The 12,109-nt window shown below is 38.9% G+C and overlaps 1 protein-coding gene across 2 annotated transcripts in view; it reads left to right on the forward strand.

The window, feature by feature from the left end:
- The window catches only part of LOC117041261 (teneurin-2), a 479,562-nt gene that overhangs the window by 409,039 nt on the left and 58,414 nt on the right, over positions 1 to 12,109 (forward strand). For both annotated transcript variants that reach the window (XM_033139834.1, XM_033139833.1), the window contains exon 15: positions 3,822 to 4,032. In XM_033139834.1, coding sequence (XP_032995725.1) covers positions 3,822 to 4,032 — 211 coding nt within the window. The remainder of the gene's footprint in view (positions 1 to 3,821; positions 4,033 to 12,109) is intronic.

A 12,109-nucleotide genomic window follows, 5' to 3' on the forward strand; every position in this document is an offset into this window, starting at 1 on the left:
GGGGGAGATGCTGTATAATCCCCTGGTTTAATGGAAAGACAAGTATGAATTTGCTGCAACAACGGGACCATATTTATATACTGGTATAATCATCACTCACATTGAGTTCAGTGGAGTTAGCCACTTGGGATAGTTGAGTTGAGCTGTATTATAAAGCAGATATTATTTCAGCTTCCATTCCGGATTATTTACTGCTGCAATTTGACAAATTATCTTCCTACAGAACCACTTTTTAACATAAAAAATAAATAAATTCCTGACACAACAAGCTTTTAGAAAGGGGATGAACAAAAGCTACTGCTTTTTATTTATTCCATTGTAGTCTTATCTTAATGTAGCTTTCCCTAAAGTTTAGGGAATGTTACATGAGATACTATGTGCATGCACATGCAGATGCATACATTATATGGAAAAATTGGTTAGCCTATATTTCATCCTTTTTTCTAATATTATTTCAATTATTTATTTATCATATAATTTCAATGGCACTTAACCTTCATCAAGGTTGTGCGTGTGATTTTCTGCCCCAGTGAGATTTCCAGTGTATGGTGGGTGGGGATAGGGTGTGAACCCCAGGTAATATTTGTGTCTCCAGTGTCAGATGAAGTGTGCTTGACAATACCCAATACACTAGGGCCAAAAAAAAACTTGTCTCTGCTGAATGCTTGCTCTTGCATGTTGAATAAACAGCACCATTTCTGTTCTTTTAATTAGCTATGATTATTATTTTCTGTTGCAAACAACAAAAATATAATTTAAAGTGAAAATATTGTAAACTGTCTAGAATTATTTTTATTACAATTGAAAACAAACATAAACTAATGTTAATGAATTTGGAGGGTGTTTTTCTAACCCATTAAAAAACCTTAAGGAAACTGCCATTGATTAAAGAATGGTTCCCAAACAATATTACTGTATACGGTTTCTGCCAGCCTGTTGACACTTTCTTGATCTTTCCTTGATCATTTGTCATGGAAAAAAATTGATGGGGCTTTCTAAAATTGGCTGGTGTAGTAAATGCACACCAATGGCAAAGTTCAGTGCATTTCTTCAGTATTTTATGGTGTGTGTGTGTGTGTGTGTGTGTGTGTGTGTGTGTGTGTGTGTGTTTGTTTGTTTCTGGAAGGAAAATGGTAAGTGACAACTGGCTAAAATTTTGGGACATTGTGCAGGTGACAATTTGTGACAATGTCCTAGAAGTGCTACCCTGCAGGTCTACTTATGTGTAAATTGCACAATAATATGTGTGCCTGGGGTAAGGTTTTAACCCCAGAAAAATAGAATGTTAAGCATAGCAATGTTTGCTGAATACCAACATATCTGAATTTTGTTTGTAAGACTATGTGATCTATATTTTCATCTATAACATCAGGTTTTGAGGCTTTAATATCTTCCCTTTAATATTCCAACTTGTTTATTAGAATGTTAGCTTTCAGGGTTTCCTAAGATCATTTAAATGGAAAATGAGGTAAACTAAATGTGTATTTTATCTGTTAAGCAGAATATTAAATGTATAATTCTTAAGCTTGGAGATACCCTTATTTTCCTTTCAAATAAAGTTATGCAAAACTTAAAAGTGTTACCTACTCTCACTAGCAAATATTGCTTCAGTAAAATATATTCATTTCTATGCCTCATTACCCAGGATCAATACAGTGATAATACCAATGTATACAGTGTAATATATAAAAGTGTGTGAGTGTTTGAATAATTGGTGTGACTGTAGACTTTCTAAAGTTCTAAAATTCTTCGATATTACATTTTCCTTTGTGCTCCCATTTGCAAAGCAATCTTGTGCTTGGTTATTCTATTGTAATCCCACTGTGTTCAATAGGATTAATCCCCTAGTAAGTGTGTTTAGAATTGCAGAATTAGAGTTTCAGAAAGACTTGCTATTGCTAATGCTATACCTGAATGTGCTTCCCTGGTAATGGGAAATGGGTCAATGGGAAATGGGCATCAGGTGTGGGTTAGTTGCAGCCAGCCCCTACATTTAAGTGATGGGCAGTGGGTTCAAGTATGCTGCATTGTCTATATGACTGAGTTATCTGTTCATCGTGCAGCAGATCCCTATTGAAACAGCTTTGCCAGGCCTATGCTCAGCACTGGGGGAGTGCTGAGCACAGGGCTTCCAATGTGCTTTGTACAGCACTTGCCAAATGCCCCACTGCCAGCTCTGCAAACTCTGTGTTCAGCACCAAGCAAAGGGCTAGCAAAGACCCTTGCGCTGTGTTAAAGTTAAAGTTTAACATTAAACCACCTCCCTCCACCCTGCCCTCCTTTAAAAAAAACAAAAAACATCCAGTCTGATATAGAGTTCTAAAGAACTTGAAAGCTTACTTTTATTTTTTTACTTTTTGGTTGGCCTAATAAAAGTATTGCCCAGTTAGAAATTTTAGATTTTTATTTTTTTATGTGGATTCTTTGTACAGACCTAACCATGAAACCTATAGTGTATTATTCCTATGTAGAGGTGTGTGCGTATTTCCATTTAGTATCTAAGCAGTGATATTCAGGTGTCTCACTGGTATTGAATGGAGACATTTCTAGCCCCCCTAGGTCCTGAACTGGTACTTCAGAACAGTTTGATTGCCTCCTTGATTGTTTGCGAGATAACTGTAAGATTGGCAGTGACAGGGTAATTTACTGAAGATTGCAATGTCAGACTATATCCAAGGGGGCTCGCTGGCATGAAGATGTTATTCAATGACTGACAGGCCACTGGGAGATTGGTGTGCCAATTTAAAGTTCATGGTGTCGTCAGAAGTGTTCAGCCGCTGCAGCCCATAATCATGCAGCCTGATGAGGTCATTATAGGCATAACATATGCTCCCCCCCCCATAGACATAGCAAAAAAAAAAAAAAAATACACAATAGCTTGAGCAGGTAAATATAAATTTGCAGAAAGGGAGTAGTTTCTATCCTGTGTCTTGCCTTTTTTATTCTTTAATGTATTGCTAGGATTCTCTTCTCTCACAGTTGCCTGAACAAAAGCACTGAGCAAACTAAAAGCAGAAGACAATTTTCAGTCTGTAGTGGTAGAAATACAAGCCTAGGAAGGATATCAAGGAAAAGGTGTTCAAGCTTTAATGGGAAAACTGTCTTGAATTATTATTGGAACCCAATCGTTTTCTCACATTGATTATATAAAGTGGGTGGCAAATGGACTGCAAGGGAGGGGAGTGGATCATCCTTGTTCCATGATAGAAACAGGCTTCAATATAAATGGGGATCCTCATGTGTAAAGGCTGCTGACCTTAAAAGGAAAACATCTACAGCTCAAACAACAAGGAGGACATAATCAAGAACTGTTTCATTTTAAATTTTTCTAAGAGATTGCATTGTCCATGAGGCTGCCATCAAATATTGAGGGGTAGAAAGTGGACAGAGTTCTGTGTGCTATTTTACCTGCCATGCCCCCTAAGCTAGTTTACTGTCCCAAGGTGCAGGGGAGGACTTTGTCCCATTGCCAGAATCAGACTAAGATTCAACTGTCAATCTAATCACCTTTTATATATGGGATGGCGGTGTGTGTGTGTGTGACATCATATTGTCCTGTGCCTCAGAAAGCAAAATGTCCCTATTTCTGGTTGTCTAGGACACCAAGATAGCAAACAGCATATATGAAACAAGGGGATAGCAATAAGTTAGTACAGCTAATATATACAACGTATATTATTTTCAGTGATACTTGTTATTGCATTGTATGGAAATAACTGAGCACTACAACCGATCTGAATGCTTGCAGACAGCAAAAGCATTGGGACTGTTTCTATCCATGAATGAACAACAACAACAGCCTGTGTGTTTTTTGCTTTCAGATGGCCTCGTTGACTGCCTTGATCCAGACTGCTGCCTCCAGTCGACTTGTCAGAATAGCCTGCTATGCCGTGGTTCACGTGATCCTCTAGACATTATACAACAAAGTCACTCTGGTTCACCAACTGTAAAGTCATTCTATGATCGAATCAAGCTTTTAGTGGGGAAGGACAGCACTCATATAATCCCAGGAGAAAATCCCTTCAACAGCAGGTAATGGCCAAAAACATGATTTTATAGAGACGGGGAAGTACTTCTGACACAAGTTTTAATAATGGCTTAACATGGATTGCTGCTTTTAGAAATGATATTCTTTTCCATCTTGGGGTAAAATCTCATTGTAGGGGCTTCCTCATGATTTTCTATCACTGTCATTGTCAGGATGCTTGCTTTAAACTCTAGTTCCATATAGGCAAAGACTGGTGTTGTATTTCATACAAGAAGGTTGGGGGACAAAAGAAATCTCAAATTAAAAAAAAAACCTGTGATGATTTAGTAATGAGAGAAGGATGTGCTCTGGTTTTCATACTATGGTAAACTATGTTTTATACTACATACATTGATAAGACAAATATGAAAACAAAATGTTAGGATAATGGAATAAGAGGTTTTAATTTATTTTATCCTATGTGTTCACCTTGGTTGCAGTCCTGAGGTATGTCTAGCAGTATAACATACACAGGGGATCACTACATCCCTCTTAACTGATTTAGGAATCTTATCTTCCAGGATCGCTCCCCTTCTGACTGAAATGAGACCCAAATAGAGTGTATCCTCACAGATCTACTTCTCCTTGCTCACTCATCTATCCAGTTAACACCTGTCTGAATACTCTCTCAAGACGCTGCACACTGTCTTTCTATCTGAACTTAGAGCTGAAGATATTCTCCTCAGAGTGGATGTTACACACAACTCAGAACCAATTCCTTAACTCTCCTCTCTCAAACTCTCAAGCTCTTTCCCTTCATCTCTCTTTTAAAACTGTTCCTTTTATTTTCCTTCCAAAAATGCTATCTCCATACACCCCTCTGACTAGCTGACTTGGTAGCCAATCAGAGAGAGGCCTCAGCCCTCTGGTGGAGTTTCAAGGCACTGCAAGGCACTAAACTGGTCTAGTTCAGATGTCCATTACAATGGGCTTCCAGAATTACACTCCAAGATGCTTCAGTTTCCCAACATATCTGCAGCCCTCAATTCAAACTTTCTTTTTTTTTTTTTTTAATAAGATTTTATTATTTTCCAATAAAAGAAAAAGAGAACAAAATACAACATCAACACATAGCATAAACATCGATAAAAACACAATAAACATTAAACATAATCAACAATAAACATAATCAACATTCAAAACAATAACAACAATAAAAACATAAAAATAACATATACAAACCTTAACCAATATCTTTCTTTGAATATTTCTTGTTTCTAACTTCTCTGTTTGGGGACTTCCCCCGTTCCCTCCACTGTCTTCAAAAAACATATACTTCTTCAAGGTAGCTTTATATATTGTTCAATTCACTTTTACCCAAATTTTAATATACTTAGCTTTTACTTAGTCAAATATCTCAATAACTATGTATCTTATCTTAACAACCTATCTTAACATATTTTGACACATACATCTTTCACATAACAACAATTCCTCTTACCATTCATATCTAACACATATCTACCAAAGCCGATGTTCTGTTTAATTCTGCTCAAATATTCAGTTTAACTGATTTAACTAAATAGTCTTTAAATTTTTTCCACTCCTGCGACGCCTTCCCCTCCCTCTGGTCCCGGACTCTGACGGTCAGTTCTGCGAGTTCCATGTATTCCATCATCTTCATCTGCCATTCCTCCACCGTTGGTATCTCTTCACCTTTCCATGTTCTCGCCAATAAAATTCTAGCTGCTGTTGTGGCATACATGAAAAACACTCTATCCTGACTGGGTATCTCTTCATTGGTTATGCTCAGGAGAAATGCCTCTGGTTTCTTACAAAAGGTAACTTTCATTACCTTCTTAAGCTCATTGTAGATCTTATCCCAGAAAGCGCTTACCGCTGGGCACAACCACCACATATGAAAAAAGGTACCTTTCGCCTGTTTACATTTCCAACATACATCTGACATTTTGGTATTCATCTTAGCAATCTTAACTGGTGTCAAATACCATCTATAAACCATTTTCATTATGTTTTCTCTTAAACCATGACAAGCAGTAAATTTGATACCTTTTTGCCACAATCTCTCCCAGTCATCCATCATAATATTATGTCCTACATCTTTTGCCCAATCTATCATTGAGGATTTAACCAGTTCATCTTTTGTATGCCACTCTAGCAGAAGGTTATACATTTTGGAAAGGTTTTTGAAGTTCGATTCTATCAGTTCTGTTTCCAGTTTTGATTTTTCTACTTGAAAACCAACTTTTTTGTCCATTTTAAATGTTTCATAAACCTGATAATAGTGCAGCCAGTCGGGGACCTGACTTTTTACTTGATCATAGCTTTTTAGCTTAAAGGAGTCCCCTTCCTGCTGCAATATATCCATATATCTTAACCAGTTTGCAGACATATTCGGTCTCTTATATGCCTTGGCCTCCACTGGAGAGATCCATCTAGGAGTCTTTCTCTCTAACAAGTCTTTGTATCTAGTCCAAACCTGATATAGGGATTTTCTCACAATATGAGACTTAAAAGTTCTGTGGATTTTAACCTTGTCATACCAAAGGTATGCATGCCAACCAAACATATTATCATGTCCCTCCAAGTCCAACACATCAACGTTCTCTAGTTTAAACCAATCCTTTAACCAGCAAAAGGCCGCAGCTTCAAAATAAAGCCTTAAGTCCGGCAGGGCAAAGCCTCCTCTGTCTTTAGAGTCTGTTAAAATCTTGAATTTTATTCTTGGCTTTTTGCCCTGCCATATAAATTTCGATAGGTCCTTTTGCCATTTTTTAAAACAGTCTAGTTTGTCCAAAATTGGTATGGCTTGGAATAAGAACAGCATCCTTGGTAGGACATTCATTTTAACCACTGCTATTCTTCCCATTAACGACAGTTTAAGTCTTGTCCAGATCTCCATATCTTTTTTTATCTCCATCCACAATTTTTCATAATTATCCTTATACAGGTTCAAGTTCTTGTTTGTGAGATTGATACCTAGGTATTTTACAGATTTGACAAAATTGAGGCCTGTGGCTTCTTGAATTCTTTGGATCTGTTCTGCACTCAGATTTTTACCTAAAACTTTGGTTTTCTGCTTATTTAATTTAAAGCCAGCTACAAGTCCGAATTGTTCAATTAATTCCAAGGCTCTGGGGACACTACCTTCTGGTTCTTGCAGGGATAGCATCAAATCGTCCGCGAAGGCACGTAATTTGTATTCCTTCTCTCCCACTTTAATTCCTTTTGTCTGTTTATCTTTCCGAATCATATTCAGAAGGACTTCCAGGACCGTAATAAAAAGTAAAGGGGAGATAGGGCACCCTTGTCTTGTTCCTTTCTCTACTTCAATCTCCTCCGATATCACACTGTTTACAATAACTTTTGCTCTTTGTTCTGTGTAAATGGCCTTAATGCCATTTAAAAAATTTTCTCCAACTCCCATCTTTTCCAAATTCTTTTTCATAAATGTCCAGGATACTTTATCAAAAGCTTTCTCTGCATCAACAAACAATAGTGCTGCATCTGTGTTTATGTCTCTCTCCAGTTTTTCTAAAATGTCCACAATGATCCTCGTATTATTACTTATTTGCCTTCCTGGCAAGAAACCTGCTTGGTCTCTATGTATATGATCTTTCAGCACTCTTTTCAACCTTGTAGCCAAAACATTTGCAAAGATTTTATAATCCACATTCAAAAGGGATATTGGACGATAGTTTTTCATTAGAGTCTTATCAGTATCTGGTTTTAAGATCAGTGTGATAAAGGCTTCTTTCCACGTCTCTGGTGCCCTATCTCCTTCTAGTATTCTATTGCAAATTTCTCTTAACGGCTGTGATAGCCAGTCTTTCAATATCTTGTAATATTTTGCTGTTAATCCATCCGGTCCTGGAGCCTTCCCCAGTTGCATGTTGTTTATTGCATCTTCTATTTCTTGTGTCGTTATTGGGTGGTTGAGAATTGTTAGTTTTTCCTCTGGGACCTTTTGCAATCCGTTCTTCTCCAGAAATCGGTCTATCTCTACTTCATCTATCTTCTCCTCCTTGTACAGTTGTTTATAGAATCTCTGAAAGCACCATCTGATTTCCTCCGGTTTCTCTACATTTTTTCCATTTACTACCAATTTACTGATGACATTTGCCTTTTGTCTTTTCTTTAATTGCCAAGCTAGTAGTTTTCCACATTTATTTGCAGATTCAAATGTTCTTTGTTTCATCATTTTCACTTTCCATTCGATGTCTTGATTCATGATATTCGCGTATTGGGATTGCAAGTATTTGATTTCTTTTTGAATTTTAACACATCTGGGATGTCCTCTTAGTTCTTTTTCCTTTTCTTTGATTAATTTCAACAGTCTCTCCATCTCTGCACTTTGTTGTTTCTTCTTTTTTGCCTTTTCACTAATGAGGAATCCTCTCATTACCGCCTTACTTGCATCCCAGGCAATCCTTTTCTCCACATCTGAATTCCAATTAATTTGAAAATATTCTTTCATCTTTTTCGCCGCTCTTTCTACTAGCTTGGTATCTCTCATCAATGCATCATCCATTCTCCACCTGAAAGAATCCTTGGAAATCATTTTTAGGTTTACCTGTACCGGATTATGGTCTGAAAGCGTTTTAGGACCGATTTCTGCTTTTTGTAATTTTGGAGCCAATTCATTCGAGATCCAGATATAATCTATCCTCGACCATGACTGCTGAGATTCGCTGAAGTACGTTGCCTCTGTTTCTGTGGGATTTTTTAATCTCCAAGAATCTACCAAGTTCAAATTGTCCACCATTTCAAAAAAAGTCTTTGGGAGTTTCCCATCATTTGTTAATTTTGTTCTTTGAGATCTGTCCATTAATGTGGAAACTGCCCCATTAAAGTCTCCAAGGCAAACTACCTTATAGTCCAAATAATCCAACTGCAAATCATGAATTTTTTTATAAAAAATCGACTTTCCATCATTTGGTGCATAAAGTCCCAGAATTAAAAATTTTTCGCCTTGTACATTAATTTCAATTGCGATGTATCTCCCTTCTTCATCTTTAAATAGCTGTCTTGGGCTATATTTCTCCTTTGCATAAATCACTACTCCTCTCTTCTTGACCTTATCCGATGATATGAACTCTTGGCCTAATTTTTTGTTCTGTAGCAATCTTCTGTGACGCCGGACTATGTGGGTTTCCTGTAGACATATTATATCCAAATTCTTCTTTTCTATGCTATAAAACACTCTGCGTCTCTTTGGTCTCTGATTTAATCCCCGAACGTTCCAAGTCATTAACTTGAGCGCCATTTCTTTGTTTATTCCTCTCCTCCGGTTGCCTGTCCTTTCTTATCTTGTTCTGGATCTTGGCTTGGTCCTGGTGGTCCCGGCGGTGGTGGAAATACTTCTGGAAACTTGTAAAGCTGTGCTGGATCCAATGGAGTTCCTTTGAAATGTTCCAGATGCTTGTCCAAAAACTTTTGCTTATCCGCCAAGGACCTTATTCTTATCTTTTTCCCTTCAAACGTGAATGCCAGGCCTTCTGGAAATTCCCAACTGAAGGAGATTTTTCTTCTTCTTAGCTCCGTCACCAGGTCGTTGTAGGGAGCTCTTTTATCTAAAAAGAATCTGGGGATATCCTTGTAAAAAATTACTTTATTCTGCTGTACCACCAGGTTGTTTCTATAGTGTAAATCCAGAAAGTAGTCTCTGTCGTGTCTATCGTGTAGCACAATCAAACAGTCACTGACTGTTTTAGTGCTTTTCTTTCCTCTGGAACCTCTTGGTCCAAATCTGAAGGCCTTCACTATGCGTGCTGAGACGTTTACCTCTTCTAACTCCCAAAAAGTCGAGAATAGTTCCACAATATAGGCTTTCAGGTCTTCCCCCTCCAATTCTGGAAGACCCCTTATTCTTAGGTTTCCTTCTCTCTGATGTAGTTGCAGAAAAGCAAGAGACTCTTCCACAGTCCTCTGTCGTGTTCCAATATTTTCGATCTGCTCCAAATCCAAATTGTCCAATTTTTCCTCCACCTTTTTTATTTTTTCTCTGACCACTTTAATTTCCTCCGAGTCCTTTTTTAACGTGGTCACCTCCTGCCCAATTTTATTAATTTCGTCTCTGTTCTTTCTTACGTTTTCCTCAATTTGGCCAATCGATTTTTCTAACGTTTGGGTGGAGGCTTTAATATCGGCCTTAATATCCACTTGGAGCTTTTCTATTGCAGAGTTAACTGTTGTATTCACTGATGCACCAATAGCATTCACCGATTCTTGTGTTTGCTTCAACCCTTCGGTGACACTTTTCAAGCCTTCTGCAATTTCTGCCACACTTGCAGCCAATTTCTCCATTTGTTCCTGAAGAGTTAAGGAAACAGAGCCTTTCCTTTTTTCAGAGCCAGTTCCTTTAGATCTAAGTTCCATTCCTTGTGGGCTCTGTAACTGTAATCTCAAGGTCACTCCAGTTGCTATAGTAACAATCTCAGACATTCACAGCAGAAGACCAACAGTCCCAAAAGTAAACACCAGGTGGCCTGCAGCTAGCTTTCTGAGAACAAAGAGGCTGCTGAGCCAGGAGTCCACAATAGTCCATTAATCCAACTTTTAGGCAAAGAGTTCAGATTTTTCAGAATTGTAAATTCCTTAAAGCCAAGAAGAGTCTATTTTAAATAGCCCAAGCCAGTAGCTGTTTTCTCACTTGTAGTGTAGCCACCAAGTCTTTAAAGTAGCTTGTATCTGGCTGTAAAAGAGTCAAAGTATCTTCACTGGTAAACAGTCACTGTAACACTGGAACACCAACAAAGAAAAAATGGCAACAATATATCCCAGCCCGCTACTGACCCGGAATCCTAATCCAGAGGGTGAGGGGCTTCTTCTTTTGCCATATCAACTGTTTTTGGATCTTTAAACAAACTTTAAACAACTTTTAAATCACTTTTAAAAAGTTTGGCAGAGTTCGCAAAACTTTCCCGTTAGCCGCGGCTTTGATCCTTTAGCGCTACCAAGCTCGCGCAAACAGTTCAAAGGGAACAGGCTTCCTTTTGGAGTTTCCTCTGCAAGCAGTGCTCTTTAAACTTGTGAAATAATCCAAATTTTTGACTTACAGAGTTTCTTTGGAAGTTTCTATGTAGGAAGTGCCGGGTGCTCAGGTCTGGCGGGATCGCTGCTTTGATCCTCCGCAGGCAGCCGCTTCTTCAGTCCCGTGCTGGGGCTCCGCTCGCCCGATTCTCCCCCTTACGAGGGTAAATCAGGAGCGGAGACAGCACGTCTGGGACCCACGAAGCCGTCGGTCCACGGGACGCTCTTCCCGTGGCTTTAAGGGACCCGTGGCGCAGGCACGGAGCTCCCTATCGCCTAACGGAGGACGGAGCCGTCGGACTCCCGTCCGCCATTGACTCGGCACCTAACCGGAAGTCCCTCAATTCAAACTTTCAGCCACATTGCATTTTGACCACCTATCCCAGCTCTTCAACTGGCCAGTTTAACAGACTGACACTTTCAGCTAGGTCACATTTCAGCAAAACTGTAATCTTAAACTTCTACTACTACTGGCCTTTGTCTCTGCGGACTAACCCAGAACTCAAGGAGGAGAGACCCCACTTCTTTGCTAATGGCTCATCAGCCTGTCTTTGTTCCCTGCTATTGGTCTATCTTCTCCCAGGCAATTTCCTGTGCATGGGGAAAAAATGGCCTGGTCTGTAATTTGACACTGCTAACTGCAGAGATGGCTGGAGGATTTTATTTGTCCTTGGACCTGAGATTCCCATCTCCTGGTCTAGGTAACTGATGTAATTCAAGCATATCTGAAGCTATACCACCACCACCTTCTCAAGCCCCCAAAGAGGCTATTATTTATCAGGCAATAATTATCCAACAGTTCTGAGTCTAGGAGGCCCTCTTGAGAAGAGGGCAAACCACAACTTAATTCAAGGATGGCAGTACTGCCCCCTCCCATGCTGAGGCATTAATCTCTCCCTGAACTTATCTGGGAATGCTCTTCATCTTGCCCTTACCAGCCAAGAGTGGACAAGATTGAGAAGATGTACATTTTCAGTCAGCTTGTCCACATCTGAAATAATTGTTCTTGGCATCTCCATAAGACTTACCCTAATTGTGACATCCTATTCTGAATGAATCCAAGTGATTTTACCCTTGCAAATTTGTCAT

The sequence above is a fragment of the Lacerta agilis genome, chromosome 2, assembly GCF_009819535.1.
Source record: "Lacerta agilis isolate rLacAgi1 chromosome 2, rLacAgi1.pri, whole genome shotgun sequence".
NCBI classification, from domain to species: domain Eukaryota; kingdom Metazoa; phylum Chordata; class Lepidosauria; order Squamata; family Lacertidae; genus Lacerta; species Lacerta agilis.